Source organism: Leptosomus discolor, chromosome 3 (genome assembly GCF_034619465.1).
Source record: "Leptosomus discolor isolate bLepDis1 chromosome 3, bLepDis1.hap2, whole genome shotgun sequence".
NCBI lineage: Eukaryota > Metazoa > Chordata > Aves > Leptosomiformes > Leptosomidae > Leptosomus > Leptosomus discolor.
In genome coordinates, this window is record NC_141393.1 from 79,802,973 (window position 1) to 79,822,283 (window position 19,311).

The following is a 19,311-nucleotide window of genomic DNA, read 5'->3' on the forward strand; positions in this document are numbered from 1 at the left end:
AAAGTGAGCTCTGCTACACCAAATTGATGCCTTTTCAGTTTTTAAGAAATGTGTGCTCATAAAGAAGTTTAATGCAATTTTAGCATACTTATTTTCAGAGGTAATTTGCAGTAACTTTCCTAAAAGTTCCTGTTCAGAGAAGCCCATGTTGCAGCTCTGTTTATTTAGAAAAGAACGGACGATGTACTATTTCCATGAACACAGCAGGAATTAAACAACAGGGGTTTCTTTGCTCATAGATCCAAGCTGAGTGTTTTCAGCCAGCACTTTACACAAAAGTAACGCCTTTCAGGGCCTCTATTCATGAGCTTCAGTTCCTCCCAATATTTGATCTGAGTGTCTCCTTGGCTTTCTGCTCCTCTGTTTCTGTGGAATTTCTCATAGCTTTTCTCTGTCACACACATGCAGAACTACCAAATCAATGCTATAGCCTTTGAGCTTACTACACAAGTTCCCTGGATAATCCTTTGAACCATATGCTGCAGCTCCTGCTCGAGTTTTCTCTACAGCCAACTGCCCTTTGGCATGCTGGTCCTTTGGCTATTTGAGCATTCTGCTCCATAGTGGCATTCACTTGGGTTTTGCATTCATCCCAAATGAGGAGAAGCAATTGTTTTAGCCACCAGTTTCAAAGGGGTATAATCCAGTCCATAACCAGTGCACGGCAAACTGCTTATGGATGCAGACAGAATGTTTGTGTGCATTAATGGAAGTACAGGTGGTTGCCTGAAACACAGGATATTTTTGGTAAGTCGGAAATAAGCAGACACTTTCAAAAACAGTGGTTTTCAGTATAGAAAAACTGATCGTCTTTCAGTGAGCATCACAAATTCACTTTGCTTATTTTGCATAAGTAGCACAAGGCCAACAACATCTGGATTCACAAGGATGCTAGTTTTAAACATAACAGCTCAAATTCCTACATTCTATAAATCAGTATGATCCAGGAGAGTATTGTTGACTTGCACTGACTCTGGTCTGGCCAGACAAGAACTGATAATGTTATTGTACTTTCTCTTTTCAGAACAGAATTAACCTGTGAGCAAAAAAGCCTATTTCTGCTTAAGAAAAAGATTACTCTGTTGTCACTTTTCCTGCAAGGCTGCGTTCTGAAATAACAGCCAGACTCTCTTTTCTCATTACCAGTTATGAATTCAGGCCCTGGGTAATAAATGTAAAAATAATAAGCTTTTCACTCTTGTGACCCCTGAAATATTAAGTGGACCTGAGTGAGGCTGAGATCCCATCCTAAGCAGTCACGGTGTTCTTTGGCAGCTGGTTGGTGGCAATTCAGATTGTCCCCATGTAGGGAGTAGCTTCATTCTGTAGTTAAACCACATTCTGCTTAAGAAAAGGTAAGGTCAATCAGATCATGTATTTTCAGAATGTTTCACTCCAGTCCAAAAGAAAAAAAAAATCTGCAAACAAAATCTGTTCCGTCAGGTACTTGGTGGATGGACCTTCTGATATGCAACACTGGGACTGCAAGTGTTCATAATTATAGCTCAGACTTTGCCTGGATGAATTTGTGCCTACTGAGGAATGTGTTTATGAGGTGCGCTTTATTTTTATTTTAGGGGACTATGGGCTACCACAGCCTTGGTATTTCCCTGTGCAGGAATCTTACTGGCTTGGCTCTAGAAACCCAAAACCTGAGAAAACAGCAACTGCTGAAGGTGAGTTCTTTTAAAACTTCAGTGTTTAGGAATAACTTCAAAACCACTGATCCGCTTAGAGGTGACTGTGTAACGTTTCCATTACCTGGGCTGCTGCAAAGATTAGATAGCCGTACACTAGGAATCTCAGCAGGTGCCTTTGAACTTGGAGTGGCCTGCTATTATTAGAGTTATTAGAGGTGAGTCAATGTTTCATCTGAGAGCCTTTAAAGCATGTGTTAACAAGCAACATCAACCCCCCACTCTCTAACCAACAACTTTTGAAACATTCAAGGAGTTCTTACTGCTCAACGCTGCATTTGTGGATGAATCAAAATGAAATACAATGGTGATCTTATTTCCCTGAGGCTCCCTCATCTTTCTAAACTTGATTCTTTTCTATCTAGTTTGACACTAATTTAAGTCTGTTTTACTTTGGATTTATAAGCAAGACCAGAATTTATGCCACCCTTGGATTAACTTGAATGAGTGCAAAAGTCCTGCTTTTGTGGATTTTTTTCTGTGCATTTATACTGGAATAGTTAAGAACAACATGTGGGTTATTGTATTTAAATAGGAATTAATGCAGAATGATGATTAATATCTGGCATAGAGGCTTGCTGAAGGTGGTGTTTTGAAATCTGTTTTAAATTTACAGGGTGATAATGAAACCAATCAAAATGACAGATGAAGAAATAAAGTCTTCAGTCTTCTCATTACCATCCTTAGCCTCCATCAACTCAGACTGCTGACAAAGCAGTCTCATCTCAGGGTGATACCTAAACCAGAAGGGAGTTAATCCTTTCTGTGAACATGCTGAAAATACATCCACTGCTCACATGTTTTGATCAGAAAGGAGGAGGTTATAACATTGATTTTTTTGAAGAGGCTTTTCTTTGTGGTACATTCCAGGGGAATGAACAGGTTCCTCTGAACATGAGGAAAAACTTCTTTACTTTAAGGGTGGCAAAGCACTGGAACAGGCTGCCCAGGGAGGCTTTGGAATCTCCTCCTCTGGAGACAGTCAAAACCCACCTGGACGTGGTCCTATGCAGCCTGCTCTGGGTGAACCTGCTGTAGCAGGGGGATTGGACGAGAGGATCTCCAGAGATCCCTTCCAACCCCCACTGTCCTTTGATCCTTCTGGAAGCCATTCCCAAGAACATGAAGGACAAGGTGATAGGAAATAACGAACATGGATTCACCAAGAGCAAATCTTGCCTAACCAGTCTGATTTTCTTCTGTGATGACTGCATCAATTGACAAAGTGAGAGCAGTGGATGCCATTTAACTTGACTTTAGCAAGGGCTTTAGCATGGATTCACGGGGTATTCTGATAGTCAAATTGATGAGATACAGCCTGCTTGAGTGGACACTAAAATGGGTAGAAAATTGACTGAATTGTTGGGCCCAAAGGATTGTGATTAGCAATAGAAAGCATAACTGGGGACCAGTTATTAGTGGTAGGGGTCTGACAGGGACTGACACTGGACTTAATACTGTTTAATGATTTTATTAACAGTCTGAGTGGTAGAATCATAGAATCATTAAAGTTGGAAAATACCTTTAAGATCATCAAGTCCAATGATTAACCTAACTCTGCTAAGTCCACCGCTAAACCATGTCACTAAGCACCTCATCTACACATCTTTTAAATGCCTCCAGGGATGGTGACTCAACCACTTCCCTGGGCAGCCCATTCCAATGCTTGATAACCTGTTCAGTGAAGAAATTTCTCCTAATGTCCAATATGAACCTCCCCTAGTGCAACTTGAGGCTGTTTCCTCTCGTCCTATCATTTGTTACTTGGGAGAAAAGTCCAATGCCCACCTTGCTCCAGCCTCCTTTCAGGTAGTTATAGAGGGCAATAAGGTCTCCCCTCAGTGTCCTCTTCTTCAGGCTAAACAACCCCAGGTCCCTCAGCTGCTCCTCATAAGACTCGTGCTCTAGACCCTTCACGAGCTTCGTTGCCCTTCTTTGGACCTGCTCCAGCACCTCGATGTCTTTCTTGTAGGGAAGAAAACTGCACACAGTGTTCGAGGTGCGGCCTCACCAGTGCCGAGTACAGAGGGACAATCACCTCCCTGCTCCTGCTGGCCACACCATTTCTGATAGAAGCCAGGATGCCGTTGGCCTTCTTGGCCACCTGGGCACACTGCTGGCTCATGTTCAGCCAGCTCTTGATGAACACCCTCAGGTCTTTTCTGCCGGGCAGCTTTCCAGCCACTCTTCCCCAGGCTTGTAGCGCTGTGTGGGACTGTTGTGGCCCAAGTGCAGGACCTGGCACTTGGCCTTGTTGAACCTCATACAGTCGGCCTCAGCCCGTCGATCCAGCCTGTCCAGATCCCTCTGTAGAGCCTTTCAGCCTTTAAGCAGATCAACACTTCCACCCAGCTTGGTGTTTTCTGCAAACTTACTGATAGGAGGGCACCGTGAGCAAGTTTGTGGAAGATACCAAATTGGAGAGAATAGTGGAGTGCAGGGCAGCTCTTCAGAGGGACCTCAACAGGCTGGAGAAATGACCTCATGGAGTTCAACAAAAGTAAATGCATAATACTGTGTCTGGGATGGAATAACTCCACAGGACAATACAGACTGGCCACCATCTGGCTGGCAGGCAGCTTTGTAGAAAAGCTCTCGTTGACATATGTTGAACATGAGCCACGAGGCATTCCTGTGTAGCCAAGAAGTCCAGATGCCTCCTGAATGTTATTAGCAAGAGTATAGCCATCAGTTCAAGGGAAGTGATTCTTCCCTTCTAGTCAGTATTTGTGAGAATGCGTCTGGAGTGCTGTGTTGTCCAGTTTGGAGATCCTCATTGAAAGGAGGGAGCTCATTAAAGGGCCACCAAGTTGATTAGGAGCTGGAGCATATAACACATGATCAGATGCTGGGAGACCTGGATCTGCTCAGCCTTGAGAGAAAGCTAAGATAGAGCTAGACTTCTCAGATGTGCCTAGTGGAAGCGTGAGAGGCAATGGATGCAAGCTGGAAAACAGGAATTCTGATTCAATATAAGAAAAAAATTATTTATTGTGAAGGTAGTTAGAACACTGAAACAGGTTGCTTAGATTGTGAAATCTCCATTTTTTGAGATATTCACTATGATCTGAATTGGCCCTGTTTTTTGAGGATTGAATGGGAGAGCTTTAGAAGTCCCTTCTGATCTAAATTATTCCATGATTCAGCTGGTTTGATTGTGTTGATACTTATTTCATCTTCTCTTCTACAAAACATTGCCTTGGATTTTCTCGAGCAGGCACAGTTGGAAAGGTCATCTCTGATTAATTCCTTTGTAGCAGGCATGTGATTCTTACCTATTTGAAGAACTAAGACTCTTCAGTGCCTTCAGCTTACATGAACAACTGTAGAGCTTTTCTCAACTCATATCTTTCCTTCAAGGGTAATAGTAAGCATTTTCTTAATTTATTGTAACTGGTTAACGTGTTGGGAAGAAAACTGGATAAGAAAATGTCAGATAATGTAAATGCACAGCTGAAAATGAAGCTAAACTGTAAACTTAGTAGTTTTAAAATTTACTTCTATCAGTGCACTTTTGTATGCCTCACTTTGCCATTTTAGGTGACGCAGTAAACTTGTTCACATTGCTATTTGTGCACCAGGTAATTTCACACTGTTTTGTGGGCTAAAATTTCTTATAGCAGAAAGTTATGGTGAAGTTTCACAACAAACTTTAGTCCTAGGCCATCTGATAAGTTACAGCCATGCTAGCTGCACTCTAGGCTGCCAGTTTGAATTTGTGTTATGTAAACAGTTCCTTCAGGAGCTCACTCCTCTTCCATCACTGTTCTTCCTCTTCAAGCCTGTCCCCGTTAGTGATTTTATGTGACTGTTTTCTTTCGTGGCAGCAAGATCTAAGACCAAATTGGAAAGTCAGAGATTCTTCTACAAAAGTTAACACCAACTCATTCATTCCAGCCTGGAGCTAGTCTCTTAATCTAGGTAGCAATTTAGCCATTTGCTTTTCATTTAACCTTTTCATTTTATTTTTCTTCCTCTCTCTCCCTCTAAGTCTCAGAAATGTTTGTGTGGCCTTTCCCTTCATGTGGTGAAGAATTTGATCTAGAGCTGCATGGACAAAATATAAAGCATGTACCTAACATTAGTCGGGATCTTGTACTCTGAGTCTATAACTGCAAAATTGTCAGTTGTCTTCCTTATATATCTGTTCCTGACGCTGTGAAGCACATTTTAAGCTAGATGGCTTTGAGTGCTGTGTTCCTAACCTGAGTAAAGCACTGATGATTAACATTCTTGGAGAGCGCAAGGCTTAGGACTGCCCCCTTTTCCTCAAAGTACATCTAGAGATAAGAGGAAATTAAACTTTGCTTAATTAAATGTTGGTTACTTTTGGTTTATATAGAAAAAAGTCCAGAGTCAGAAGGCTGTGTGGATCAGAAGGCCATGGAAGGGGAAAAAAATGAAAGCAGAACAAAGAAACCTGAAGAACCTGAAAAGCCAGAAGAAAAGAGAGACAACCAGGGGGAGAAGGATGGTAAAAACAAACAATGTAAACACAAACGAGAAAAAGAACCCGGCGAGCAGGGGAAGCCTAAGACAGATGTCCAGGACAAAGATGAAATTAATAGTAAGGAGAGAGAGCAACCTGAGTACTTCTGAGATACTATACTCACTGTACTTCCTAAAAAACTAGATGTAGGAATGACTGGAGTCACACTACAAGAGCCCAGTAGGCTACAGAGGATAGCATGCGATTGCCAGAGCTAAGCTCAGAAGGGGCACTGACTCTCCCAGCTACCAATTCCTGTACATTCATGATCCCTTAGTATACTTTAGCCACCACACATGAGAGCTGCCTTCCAGAAGCGCTCTGTAACTTGGTTTTTATCGTGCAAATGCAGGCTGTTTCTATGGCAAGTTAGTGTTCATGTTGAGGGAAGCCTCAGAGACACATACAGAATCACACTGACAACTTAGGATTAAACAGAGCCATGACTTCAGTAAAAATACTTATGCTGAGAGGAAAGATATTCCCTTCTAGCCGCCCTCCCCCCCCCTTTTTTTTCCCCACTATCTTTAGTGTGACTTGCATCTGTAGGGAAAGGCTGGTTTCAAAGGGATTTATCTGAAGTGCTCTGTGTGTCTGTCTGCAGCCTTTTCTGATGCTGACATTAGCCGCCACCTAAGAATTCCTGAATGACCTGCCTTGTTTTCAGGTCCCAATGTCTTCTTTTGTGGGGAGCCAGAGGAGTTTTCTGTATGTGATGCTCAGAGGAATGCATGTGGATTCTGTAGCAAAAGTAACTGCTACAGACAGCTCTGAGCCCACTCTGGCTCTCTTGAAAAGCTAGAGATAAAAGTGGGGTCATCAGAGCTCCTCACGTAGGCACTGAAAACATGCATTCAGGGTGAATGGAAACAGGACAGGACTTCAAAAGGAAAAAGACAGGCAGAGGGCAAAGGTTATTTCAGCCAATCTTCTCTTAGTACTGCCTTATCTTTGTGGTGCTGTACTCCTCAGCTCCCAGGTTCCAGCTGCTCTATGGCCACAGACAAGGGGCTTTGCCTGTCACTGCACAAAAAAGCCTGCCTTCCCTTTCAGCCAGGCACACAGGAACTGGGAAACGTAGAGAAGCCAAGAGCAGACCTGGTATGGTTCAAGGACCCAGTTTCCAAAATGGCTTCATGTAAGAGTAATGAGATAGAAAATGGAGAGTAGGTCTAATGGCTTAACTCCAGTGCAGTCCAATACTAGCACAGGTTAGCAGAGCAGGGCAGATGCACTATAAATCAGTCCTCATTGCTTGATACATCTTAAGCAGAACTTTCACCAAAGCCCCATCCACATCCCCCACAAATGCTGCCACCTCTGAAGGAAGACCTAAATGGCCCAGAATTGCACTGATCAGAATGGAGAAATATAAATGACAAAAAAAGGGAGCTCAACTCTCCACCAGTGTCCTTCAGGTATGCAAAGCAGATACTGGGGGAGATCGTCAGAGAATTTGCCTCAGAACTTGTCAGTGAGTGTTGCAGGCAAATGTGAATTGAGCTCATGATGCATATAAAGCCAAGGAGAGTAGTCCAATTGTCAATATATGCATAACTACCTAGCCAGACTCCATGTGAACTTCTGTGAATACAGGGATGTTTGTATTTGGCCCAGTAAGGTAAAAGGAAACCTAGATTCCTTCACAAAGCAAAAGAAAAGTTTGTCATAAACATAATATTATTTAGGATGAAGCTACTTATTCAGTGTATACACAGATCTCTCATGTACAACATCTTTGGGACTTTTTCCTGAGTATTGTTTATAATGACAGTCATACAAGCCACTGCTGGAGGTGGGACTGGTTTCACCCAGATGGCATTGGCTGCTCTCCACACAGGCCTGCTGGGTACTGAACAATTTAAGTAAACTGCAATTGCAAAACAAGCCTCCCTACAAAGCCTTAAGCATTCTGTGTAAACAAAAGTGGACAGGGTTTTTAGTTTAAATTTCTCAACTCCCATAATTCACGTTGCCCAAGGGCTTAATTTACTTCAAAGGAAGTTTGTTTTGTCTAGAAGCCGATGCAATAAAACATCCTGATGGTGCTGTTTACAATAATGCATTTTTAATCCTGAGAGAAAGCCATCCCGTGTAGTGCTCATGTTAGGTACTGCCTAAATCTTGAGCCGGCCTCAGCAAGGGGGTAAATTTCACCTACCAGGATTAAAGGCAAATGTTTTTTTTTTTAAAAGCATCATGGCAAAAGAATGCACAGCTGGGCAGATGATTTGAATGGCAGATTTCAGCCTGGCTTAGAAAGGCAACCTGCTGCTTGTTTAATGTAATCTCTCAGCCTATCTGAGTATCTACAGAAAACAATCTCAAATAATCTTCCTGCTACACAATGAAAACAGAAAGCATGTGCAGCTTCACCTGATCCGATGAGTTGCCTCTCCACAGACCATTATAATTCTCTCATTGACATGTGGGTGAATCTAAATAAGTTGCACTGCAGTTAGAAATCTTACCTCAGTTTGATACTGGTGTGACTGGAGAATCTGGCCCTGGTACATGATGCTGTATTTTACTGGGCGTGTGCTCTTGCTTCTGCGCTTATTGGTGTGTCATCATCAGAACTGGGATTAAAATATGTTCTTTTATTCTTTTTTTCATTCTTGATTTCTTGCTTTTCAAGTAAATACCTTCTTTGAGCCTGAGCCAACAGGATTGATTCCAGGAGTATGCATTCAGAACCTGGTGAAGATTTTTGCAAACAGGCCTAAGCCAGCAGTAGATGGAATGAATATTACTTTTTACGAGAGCCAGATCACAGCCTTCCTTGGTCACAATGGAGCAGGAAAGACAACCACGATGTAAGTCTATATTTTAGAAGAAGCAAATCCAGGGCAGTGCTTCAGTAGTCTTCTCTTTTCACTCTTCCCTTGTCTCTCTACCACGCCTGTAGCTAATTTGACACACAACATCAAGATTTTTCCAGACAGGGAAATGCTGCCCCTAGGCAAAGAGAAGATATCCTGGATTAGCTAAAGCTTTGGGAGGGAGGGAGCGTGTCTCACATGAGGAACGGCTGAGGGATCTGGGGCTGTTTAGCCTGGAGAAGAGAAGGCTGAGGGGAGACCTTATTGCTCTCTACAACTGCCTGAAAGGAGGCTGTAATGAGGTAGGGAGCAGTCTCTTCTCCCTAGTAACAAGCGATTGAACAAGGGGAAATGGCCTTAAGCTGCACCAGGGGAGGCTGAGGCTGGATATTTGGAAGAATTTCTTTGCTGAAAGGGTTGTCAGGCATTGGAACAGCCTGCCCAGGGAGGTGGTGGACTCACCGTCCCTGGAGGCGTTCAAGAGACGGGCAGATGTTGTACTTGGGGCCATGGTTTAGTGGTGTTGACAGAGCTAGGACAAAGGTTGGACTGGATGATCTTGAAGGGCTCTTCCAACCGAAACTTCTGTGATTCTATGACACAAACAAGGGAAAGTCTAGAGAGAAGGAAGATGTTCTCCAGAATCCATTTCCCATGGCCAAACTCCTGATAGGTGAAGAGGGAGAAAAATCCTCTGGCTGAAGGAGCTGAAGATTTGAAAGCCACTACACTCCACATATTCTTGGTTTCTCTGTCTAACTGGCTTTGTCAGCCACGTTTTTTGGTCTGTGTGTAAAGGAGTATAAAATATAGGCCCTCTTTAGACAAAGTGGTTACATACATGCAGGATCCATGTCCAGATTCTTCTAGTCCTAGAACCCTAGCATCTCAGGAAGCTGGACTTCAGGGATGTTTAATTTTCTTTATACAGAACTTTATTTGGTAAAATTAATTGCTGAACGAAACATTTCATACATCCGCGATAAGTTCACCAAATGTTGAAAGAACTGAAGTGTTTCATTGTGATTTTTCCTAGTAGAACGCTTTATTTTTTTTAATTAAAAGACTTTTATTTCAAATGCATTTTTAATTGCCTTTTAATTTTTTAATTGTTCTGCAAGAAATACGTTTGATCCAAAATAAAAGCAGTCTCATCTGCTGAAATGTTTTATAAATTTGTTTTTCTAGTCCCCGCATAAAAAATTTCTATTGCTTTGAAACTTTCAGAATTGAAAAGTTCATTATTCATCTAAATCTAGTAACAGGTCACCCATTTGCAACATCACATTCGTCCCCCTTCCATTTTACAGAAAACAAAGGGGTAGGGTATGACTCAGCATGCCTGGAGACCTCAAACCAATATTCCCTATCTTGGTCCTGGCAAGCTTCATTTTAGACCCATTTGCACACAGTGGTGATGTAACATGCTGAATAAACTTCTCTGAAACAGAGTAGCTTATGAAAACAGTTTTTTAATGCAGACCAGAACAATGCAGAGAGGTGTAGCAAAAATTACCTTAGCAGATCCACAAGATTCTCGCTGGAGGAGGGCAAGAGTATTTATATGTATGCTTTTTACTGGAGTTGTTTTGTCAAAGCCCATAGTAAGAAGTCATCATGCTCCATCTAGTGGAATCACGCAATCCATCTTCCTCATGTGGCACTGAAAGATAGGAGAGTGGCAATTTCCTCATTTTGTTTTCCCAGGTCGATACTGACAGGCCTCTTCCCACCCACCTCTGGAACTGTGCTGATTGGCGGCCTGGATATTCAGACTCACATGGACTCCATTCGGCACAGATTAGGCATGTGCCCTCAGTACAACATCTTATTCAATCAGTAAGTGTCGTTCCATACTAGCTTTAAGAATAAGGGTCCCAGTCTCCGTGCTTGACACATCCCCAAAGCCTGTGGTGCTTCTCTTGCTGTGCTGGCAGTAGATACATCTCAGAAGCACTTCTCCAGCCCTTCACACTCGCATAGGGTAGGTGGTGTCCTCCTCCAGCAGAAATCTCCTGCACCATTTAGCTGGGAACAAAGGAGTTTCCAAGGAAAATGGCAGTGCTCTTGGTGTTGGTGTGTGGGTTAGCAGGAGTTCAACCTGGAGATTCATGCACTATAATTGAGGCCTCCTAAAGCAAAAAAAAAAAAAATGGGAGCAGTAGCAGAATATTTTTACACCCATTTTGCGCTAACACCCGACCATTTACTACCTTCTCGGGTGATTTCCAGCTTTGCTGCCATCAGTTTGTGTTCATCTCAACAGCAGACTCTGTTCTTTAATGCAGCTGCTCACACTAGCTCCCATTTTATTCCCATAAATGGCTAGCTTGATGCCTGCTATACCTGTTCCTTTAGTAGCTGGTTCTGCTTTGAAAAGGCAGAGAAAGAGCCCATGACATCTGAGTGAAGTGTGTTGATTCTAGAGAAGATTTGTGATCCAGTTTTAGGGTAAAGCAGCCTCTCTTCCTTTAGCAAGGTAAAGCTAGAGTGAATTTATTGCTGCTTGGGAAAAAATCTGCTTATTGATTTAAATTGCCTTGGTGCCTTTCTGTCTGATTTCACAGCCTCACTGTAGCAGAGCACATCTTGTTTTACTCTCAACTGAAAGGGAGATCCAAGGATGAAGCTGAGCAAGAGTTGGAAACAATGCTAGAAGATATGGGCCTCACCCATAAAAGGAATGAAGAGGCTCAGAATTTGTCAGGTGCCCACAGGATTGTTCTAAGATGTTTTCTCTGCTGCCTTTTCTTTGTCTTTGGGCAATTATTGTTTGAATTACAAGTTTGAGGCCATATTCTGACACATCACTGTGAACTGGGGAGCTCTTTGCTCTCAAAGAGTAAATGGGACTGTACAAATAGTAAAGTTGGCACAACCTGTCCCTAAACCTTCTGCTTCTTATAAATTTACAACAAATTCAAATATATTTAAAGCTGTTATTTTTAAATGAGTATGTAAAAAAAAATTCTGTCAATATAAGAAAAAAACAAAATACAATGTTTCATTATCTCAAGACAAAGGAAATATACTGTCATGCTGCTGTACTGTTTGGATCAGTACTGTATAATACTGTATTGTTTGGTAGGAGTAATTTCTTTCACTCTAAAGGTACAAATGCACATAGTGTATTTGAACACGTTTCACTTTCAGCTTCAAAAGCTGATTTGCGTAAATAGCCAGGTGTTCTTATACTACTTTGTCCTGATTGCAATTGTAAAAATTGGCAAGTTTCACATGAGAACATGAAAATCTTATACCTTCCTGCTTTTGTTTCTGGCAAGAAGCAGAAAATACAATGCATAAATGAAAAATATATTAAAAAAATAATAAAACTTTGAACAAGCTGTTCTGAACTTCAGAACAAAAGTGTGACTGTTGATTTAACTTTGCGGAAATATTTGTCTGAGGATGGGTTTTGTTTTACTTGCATCAGTTTGTTCTCACACTGAAAAGCAGTGTTGATTACATCCCTGCCACTTGTGTAACTAAACAGACACCTGGATGTGTTTGTCCTCTGGTAGGTGGAATGCAAAGGAAACTGTCTGTCGCCATTGCTTTTGTGGGTGAAGCAAAAGTGGTGGTCTTGGATGAGCCCACTTCTGGAGTTGATCCATATTCCAGGCGGTCTATCTGGGATCTTCTGCTGAAGTACCGCTCAGGTAACAGGTTTAAGAGTGGAAATTCTTTGGGTTTTTTTTTTTTTATATAAAACCTGTCATAGATGCAGTATGTGCCTGCTGTGTAAACTGTCATGAGTAGTGCGATATGAATTCAAGCAAGCAAGGTTGTTTGAACAGATACCCGTGGGTGCGGCAAACCTGGGACCTGGCTCTGATGCAGAGAACACCTTGCATTAATTGCCAAAACACTAAGCACAGTTTTGAGTTCCAGAGACAGTCCGTGCCTTGAACATTCCCTCCTTGTTCCTTCAAGGCAGAACCATCATCCTCTCAACGCATCACATGGATGAGGCAGACATCCTTGGAGACAGAGTAGCCATCATATCCCAAGGGAAGCTCTTCTGCTCAGGCTCTCCTGTATTCCTAAAGAACTGCTTTGGGTCTGGCTTCTATCTCACTCTTGTTCGCAAGATGAAAAACACCGGAATCGGAAGGGCTACAGTAAGTATGTAGCTCCCTCCCTGCATGTGTGTGTAATCTGAAAAGTAGTTGCTCATGGACTGCAGCGAGGTGGAAGCCAGTTAAGGGCTACTTGAGGCTGTGTACAAAACTGACTTCAAACTGAGGAAAGCAATGAGAAGATTCGATGACATCTTCTGAAATTATATGGATCCATGAGTCTCTCTGTAAAAATCTTCTCTGGTTTTACAAATACACATTCAGCCAGACAGGTGAAAATAATAAATGGATCTGAAGTCCTCAGTGGTCTGTAGTTCACTCTTGTCAGTTAAGCATGTCTAAGCTTCCACCAATCAAGTTGCCTTTGTCCATATACAGGTCTTGCTGATGCCTGCCTTCACAGTACACTGGTTGTAAACTTGGTGTAGTCTGGTAGCTAGCTCAGACACCAGAAGAGTCTACATTTATCTGTAGCTAAACCAGTCTCACACAGCTTGAGAAGTAGGGATCTGGATTTTTTCTCCTGTTAGGAGTCCTTCCCGTCTTAGTAGCAACATGATCTGTATACTCACGGCCACTGCTGATTGCATTTCCCCAGCTATTTTGCATGCAATTTAGAGCTGACAGATATGCTTTGTGCAGGTGGGTTTGTGTTTTCTGCATACTTAATCCAGTCCTCAGATGACTTTCCATATAATATGTTCAAGATGCTCCAGATAGGACATATTTTTTCACTGACTCAAGCCGTTCAAAGGCTGACAACCCTTACATCCTATTTTGCATGTATCTGAAGCACTTTCATCTTTGTATCTGTTGCTTGTCCATGCTAGTCGCTTTGTAGCTGTGGATCTCAGTGCTCCTGCTCCTGCTCCAGCTGTGCACGCATGGACAAAGAAGGACCTCCAGAGCAGGAACTGGATGGTAAGAAGCGGGATGGTTCAGCATTCCAGCACGTAGCTAGGTCTCCTGTTATGCTGCAGTTTCATCTTACAGGTTAATGCTGCTGAGGCCCACTTCTTCAGTACTTGGGTCTAACATCTGCGATGTATTGTAACATGAATTTGATAAGATTTCTTTGTGGTTTTGCTTACCATTGCCCCTTTTCGATGTACATGTGGTCTCAGGTACAGATGATGAACTGAAAGTTTGTGTGCTTTAGAAGTATAGACTGAGTTTTGAACTGCTCTGCACCAAAACGTGTAATTTGCTAATGAAAACTGAAGCATATATAGAGCAAAGAGAACTGGCTACCTCAGAAAAAGTTGGTTTGGCTCTTCTACATAAGAGAGGAACTTAAGTAGATATTCCTGAAGATTTTGTTGTGCATTATTAACAGACCTGAAATAGATTCCTGCTACATAGTTTCAGAGCATAATTAACAACATAGCCCAGTCTAGTACAGAATTAACTGAGATATCTGTGAGTTATGTAATAGAACAGTCCCCTTTTGTATAATGCAAACAACAGCTTTTGAAATCATGCTTAGCGTGGTTAAATATTCATTCTTTGAACACTGTTTTGACTTTTCACAGGAGATCTGAATGAGCTAGCAGAAGTAATTCACCATCATATCCCAGAAGCAAAATTGATTGAAAGCATTGGTCAGGAACTCGTTTACCTTTTGCCCAATAAACACTTTAAACAGCGATCTTATGCCAGTCTCTTCAGAGAACTGGAGGAAACATTGGATGACCTTGGCCTCAGCAGCTTTGGAGTTTCAGACACACCACTTGAAGAGGTAACAGGCAGATTAAAATATCTGCATCAGTCCCCAAAATCTTTTCTGAGACAGTTCCGGTTCTTAAACATGTAATCTTACAAATTCCTAATATCCCCTTCAAAACCTAGTCACATATGCTGTGGCACACTCACAAAGTCTTTGGGATGGATGTAGAGAACGGATCCAAACCTTATTTCATGTTAGCCTTGTGGAGCGTGACTCATTAGCCTGAAATCTGTTTGTCTTTGTATTTTAGTTTGTTCCTTTCTTTTTTCTTTTCTGAGATATTTCATCAGAGACCTCTGATTGTGTAGTAAGCAGGAGTACTGAAAAGGTATCAACATTTTTTTCTGTGACATTAAAGGATGATGTATAGTGTTCCAGAGGTCAGGTTAGTGTACCTGTTCTGTTCCTAACCAGGAGATGTATTTGTCTATGGCAGGTTTTCCTAAAGGTCACAGCAGAAGCTGATCCTGGAATGCAAAAAGCAGGTATAGATCCATGAATCAGTATTTTATAAACTTTTCTTGAGATTGTTCTGTATTCTGAACACCAAGTAAAGAGGAGCCTCAGAACTTTCAGTCTTTGTATGGTGTTGTGCCAAAATAAATTTGGTCAGCAAATAGCTGTTTTTAGGGCCTGGCATGATATCTGAGAAACAAGATGAAGTCAGCAGAAAAACTTCTATTTAGATTGGGTGAGTTTCTTAACTATGCAAAGAAAAGTGGAGTGTCAAGCCCCCAGATGTCAATGGTTTTAGTAGTTTTATAAAAAGTACTTTGCTGACCATTAGTCCATAAACTGCATACATGATTAACTTGTTCATCCTGCTGAGTAAGAGGAGTGTTAACCTATGTTATGCCAGTAGATACAGCCGCAGTGCAACAGCTGTAATTAAAGCAATCTGGTGATGTGATATATACGGTTGCTAAAATCTGGAGCTCATTAAAATGTTTGTGCTACCTTCATGTTATGGAGGATAAAGTGTCTTCTTTGCCCCTTTTCATCTTAACCTAGGAGACACTCAAGAAAATGGTTCTACTCTTGGCAAAACTTCTACTGAGAACAAACCAGCTGAACAAACTGCACTGCAAACTAATGACACTTCTCAAATGCCAGTAGGCATAGCAGGAGATCAAAATGAAGGCAAAGGGTCCCGACAGTATAAAGGTTTTCAGCTTGTACATCAGCAGATCAAAGCACTGCTCATCAAACGGTTCCACCATGCTTCCCGCAGCCACAAGGACTTCCTAGCCCAGGTATTGACTGACTTTTGCTGTTCTTGACACTTTCCCACAACATTCTCAACGCTGTCTTCCCCAGAACTATCTCCGTGCAAAGCAACAGAGGTGCTGCAAATGGGTAGCAGTGTCCCTCACTGTTCTAATTATGATTCCAACTATTCTGCCTCTTATTCTATTTCCTTCTGCCTAGAGTCTATGACCCACACCAGGTTCACAATTCAGTCGCAACTACCCCAGCATTTTATTTTTAACACAATGCAGTTCTGTGACAACCAGAATCTTAACTGGAAGTATTGGAAATTAAATTGTTGGTGTTCAGGAGCTAAACCTGATCTGATCTGTGTGCTCCTGCTGTCCCTCCTTTATTTATATATATATATTACGAGGTGTGTACAGTGTCGCTCTACAACATATATCTAATAACCTAGTGTGATGTTTTCGTGTTCCCTGCAGATTGTTCTCCCTGCTAGTTTTGTGTTGCTGTCTTTAATACTTACAGTCATTATTCCTCCATTTGGAGAATATCCTGCCTTAACCTTGCACCCCTGGATCTACGGACAACAGTTTACTTTCTTCAGGTAAGAGGAATCACTGAGTAAAAGTACATCTGTCATATATACACCCTTTTCTCCCTAGCATTTAGGATCATGGAGCCCTGTCTTGCTGGGCTTTTCTCACTCTATGTGGTATAAAAAAGGATTGACTACACTGGAATCAGCAGATTTAAAATAGCATCAAATTGGTGCAAGTGGAGAATGCAGCAGCTAGTATGTCTAACCAACATATCTTATCAAATCTATCAAATCAGTCTATCAAATAGCTTGCTAACTTTGGTACTCTCCTCTTGCTACCTGAATTCATTACTTCAACACTTAGAAAGTTACAATATCCTGCCTAACAGGAGATCCAGGACAGTAAGAAATCTGACTGTTTCTGATATGCCATTGAACTACTCCTATATTTATAAGCTTAGAGAACAATGAGATTCAAGCCTATCTGCTGACCTGGGGTAGGTTTATTTATACAGCACAGTATTTGGGCAAAGTTATGGAAACAAGATGAAAGCAGAGACCCTTAGGTTTTATTAATGCTGCTGCCTAGCAGTTTCTCCCCACACAGTGTCCTTTGGCTGGGTCTGAATTTTTTTTTGTCTACAAGCACTTTGTCTCCTTTCATTCTTCACAGAAGCTTCAGTTCTGTTCTTTCCAGGTCACTGCACAATTCCTCTGTGCTCTCCTGAACACTTGCTTCACCTTCACTTCCACATATTTGAAGGCTGAACTTGCACCAAGTCAAAATATGTGCAATGCAGAGGAAATTTGTAGAGTGTTTAAGTCCTAGACTGAATCGCAACTAGCAGAAGGCAGCAAAACTGAAGGCAATAATTTTGAAGCATTCTCCTTGACTTCCATACTCAAAATTAACATGAAACTTTAATTTAATTTAAACATGGTAGTTTGTGGAACAGAGTTTGGTAGTCATATTTGTATAACACTTGGCACTAGCAATATTCTGTAGCCTAACGTTACTAGATTGTTAGTTGCAGACACTTCGCTATTAGCAGCATTTTCTGTTTGGCCTCAGCGAATCAAAATATGTTTCTCATCTTCTGATTACCGAGTGTGACAGGGCTGAGAGAGTAGGAATGTGGATTCAAGCCTTCTTGGAGAATATTGCTATAGGACTATGTCAGAATTCAGGCTTTGATATTAGGAGAAAAAGACCATTGCTTTAGACTATTAACCATCTTGGAAGGCTCTGGGTTTTTGCATAAATAAATAAAATAATTGAATTACCAGCATTTGGAGGGGTGCAGCTGGTTTTGCCATATGGCTGTTCTTCACCAGTTGCTATGTGTATTCCAGTACAAAAGTTTGAAAAAAAATTTTATAGAGAAAGTCCTATCTTATTCCCTTAGCAATGAGCGTCCTGGCAGTGAGCAGATGGTCTCCCTCACTGATGCTTTCTTGAATAAACCAGGATTTGGAAATCGCTGCATGAAGAATCAGCCTCTTCAGTAAGTTGATAGCTACTCTTTCTTGAATGAGATTCTAGTAGGGCTTTACTAGTGGAACTTGAGTAGTGAAGCGAGAAGGAATTGGCTTGACTTTTCACTAGGGCCAACGTTTCAGATATATTGTTGGCAATAATATCTAATATCAGGTCAAAAGTAACAAACAGCAAGACAACAATGCCACTGGATTAAGAATGATTCACAATGCTTAATGTGACTAGCTGGAAACCAGCTCATGTAGCCTTGTATTGAGAATTAAGCAACCTTGAAATTTGTGTCAGTAGGCCAATGGGCTCAGACCCAAATCTTCACAGCTTCCCTGGTGCTTTCCATGTGTGAGTCCCCTCAGGTTCCTCCTGTTCCCACTGGTGTGTGTGGAAGCATTAGCTTCCAAATAATGATGTTAGTAGGGCCTGACTTTAACATTTGTTGTCCTACCCATTTACCCTGCCTGTCCTGCTTTGGAGGCATTTGTCACTGATGTGGTATGCTTTGCCATTTGTTCCTTTGCTCCTGCCTCTCTCTCAGTTGTGTTATCCAGCAACTTGATTCTTCTGGCTGTCCTCTCCTTTCTCTTCCCCTTCCTCTCCTCTGCCTGGTACAGCAGGAACAAAGAGGGAACTTTAAAAAACAAAGAGAGAAAAGATACAGCATGAACAAGGAAAAGGATAGTTTCTTCACAAAGATATGTGTCCGCTGCAGATTTCTTGTGTACTAATGGATCAAATAGAGTCCCCTTGTTCCTTCAGCGTCCTATCTGCAAGCTGAAAACAGTAAACTTGGCAGAGATGTAGGGAGAGATTATATTTATTCATGTTTACCAAGTACTCTAAAATGTTCTTCGTATTCATAACTCACAGGATAAGGGCTGAGAGGAGGATGTCTGCTGAGAGCATTGTGATTTTGTGGATTTGTGAGCTCTCAGGAACTGTATCTCTGCACAGCTTAAAGAGTCTGTTCCTCTACACAGGAACTACACATGCACTAATGTGCCAACTGCCTGGACCACGCCTGCTGTTCATCCTAACCTAAGCAGCCTCCTGCGGAGCCAAAAGTGGAGCCCTGAGAACCCTTCACCTTCCTGCAAGTGCAGCACTCGCAAGAAACTCACTATGCTGCCAGAATGCCCTGCAGGTGCAGGAGGCCTCCCGCCACCACAGGTTCTGTCCTTGTGCCGTAAATTTCTGTAGAAAAGTTTCATGGCAAGTGCTAGAAAAAGGGTTAGTGGGCAAGTACCTTGCCA

At 41.9% G+C, this 19,311-nt stretch overlaps 1 protein-coding gene across 1 annotated transcript in view; it reads left to right on the forward strand.

The window, feature by feature from the left end:
* Nucleotides 1-19,311, forward strand: part of ABCA4 (ATP binding cassette subfamily A member 4) — a 75,655-nt gene that overhangs the window by 36,631 nt on the left and 19,713 nt on the right. The window contains exons 17-30 of the mRNA XM_086462731.1: nucleotides 1,578-1,676; nucleotides 6,034-6,264; nucleotides 8,825-9,002; nucleotides 10,716-10,847; nucleotides 11,576-11,715; nucleotides 12,533-12,670; nucleotides 12,945-13,132; nucleotides 13,921-14,011; nucleotides 14,623-14,828; nucleotides 15,253-15,301; nucleotides 15,828-16,069; nucleotides 16,508-16,632; nucleotides 17,973-18,071; nucleotides 19,039-19,228. Coding sequence (XP_086318857.1) covers nucleotides 1,578-1,676; nucleotides 6,034-6,264; nucleotides 8,825-9,002; nucleotides 10,716-10,847; nucleotides 11,576-11,715; nucleotides 12,533-12,670; nucleotides 12,945-13,132; nucleotides 13,921-14,011; nucleotides 14,623-14,828; nucleotides 15,253-15,301; nucleotides 15,828-16,069; nucleotides 16,508-16,632; nucleotides 17,973-18,071; nucleotides 19,039-19,228 — 2,108 coding nt within the window. The remainder of the gene's footprint in view (nucleotides 1-1,577; nucleotides 1,677-6,033; nucleotides 6,265-8,824; nucleotides 9,003-10,715; nucleotides 10,848-11,575; nucleotides 11,716-12,532; nucleotides 12,671-12,944; nucleotides 13,133-13,920; nucleotides 14,012-14,622; nucleotides 14,829-15,252; nucleotides 15,302-15,827; nucleotides 16,070-16,507; nucleotides 16,633-17,972; nucleotides 18,072-19,038; nucleotides 19,229-19,311) is intronic.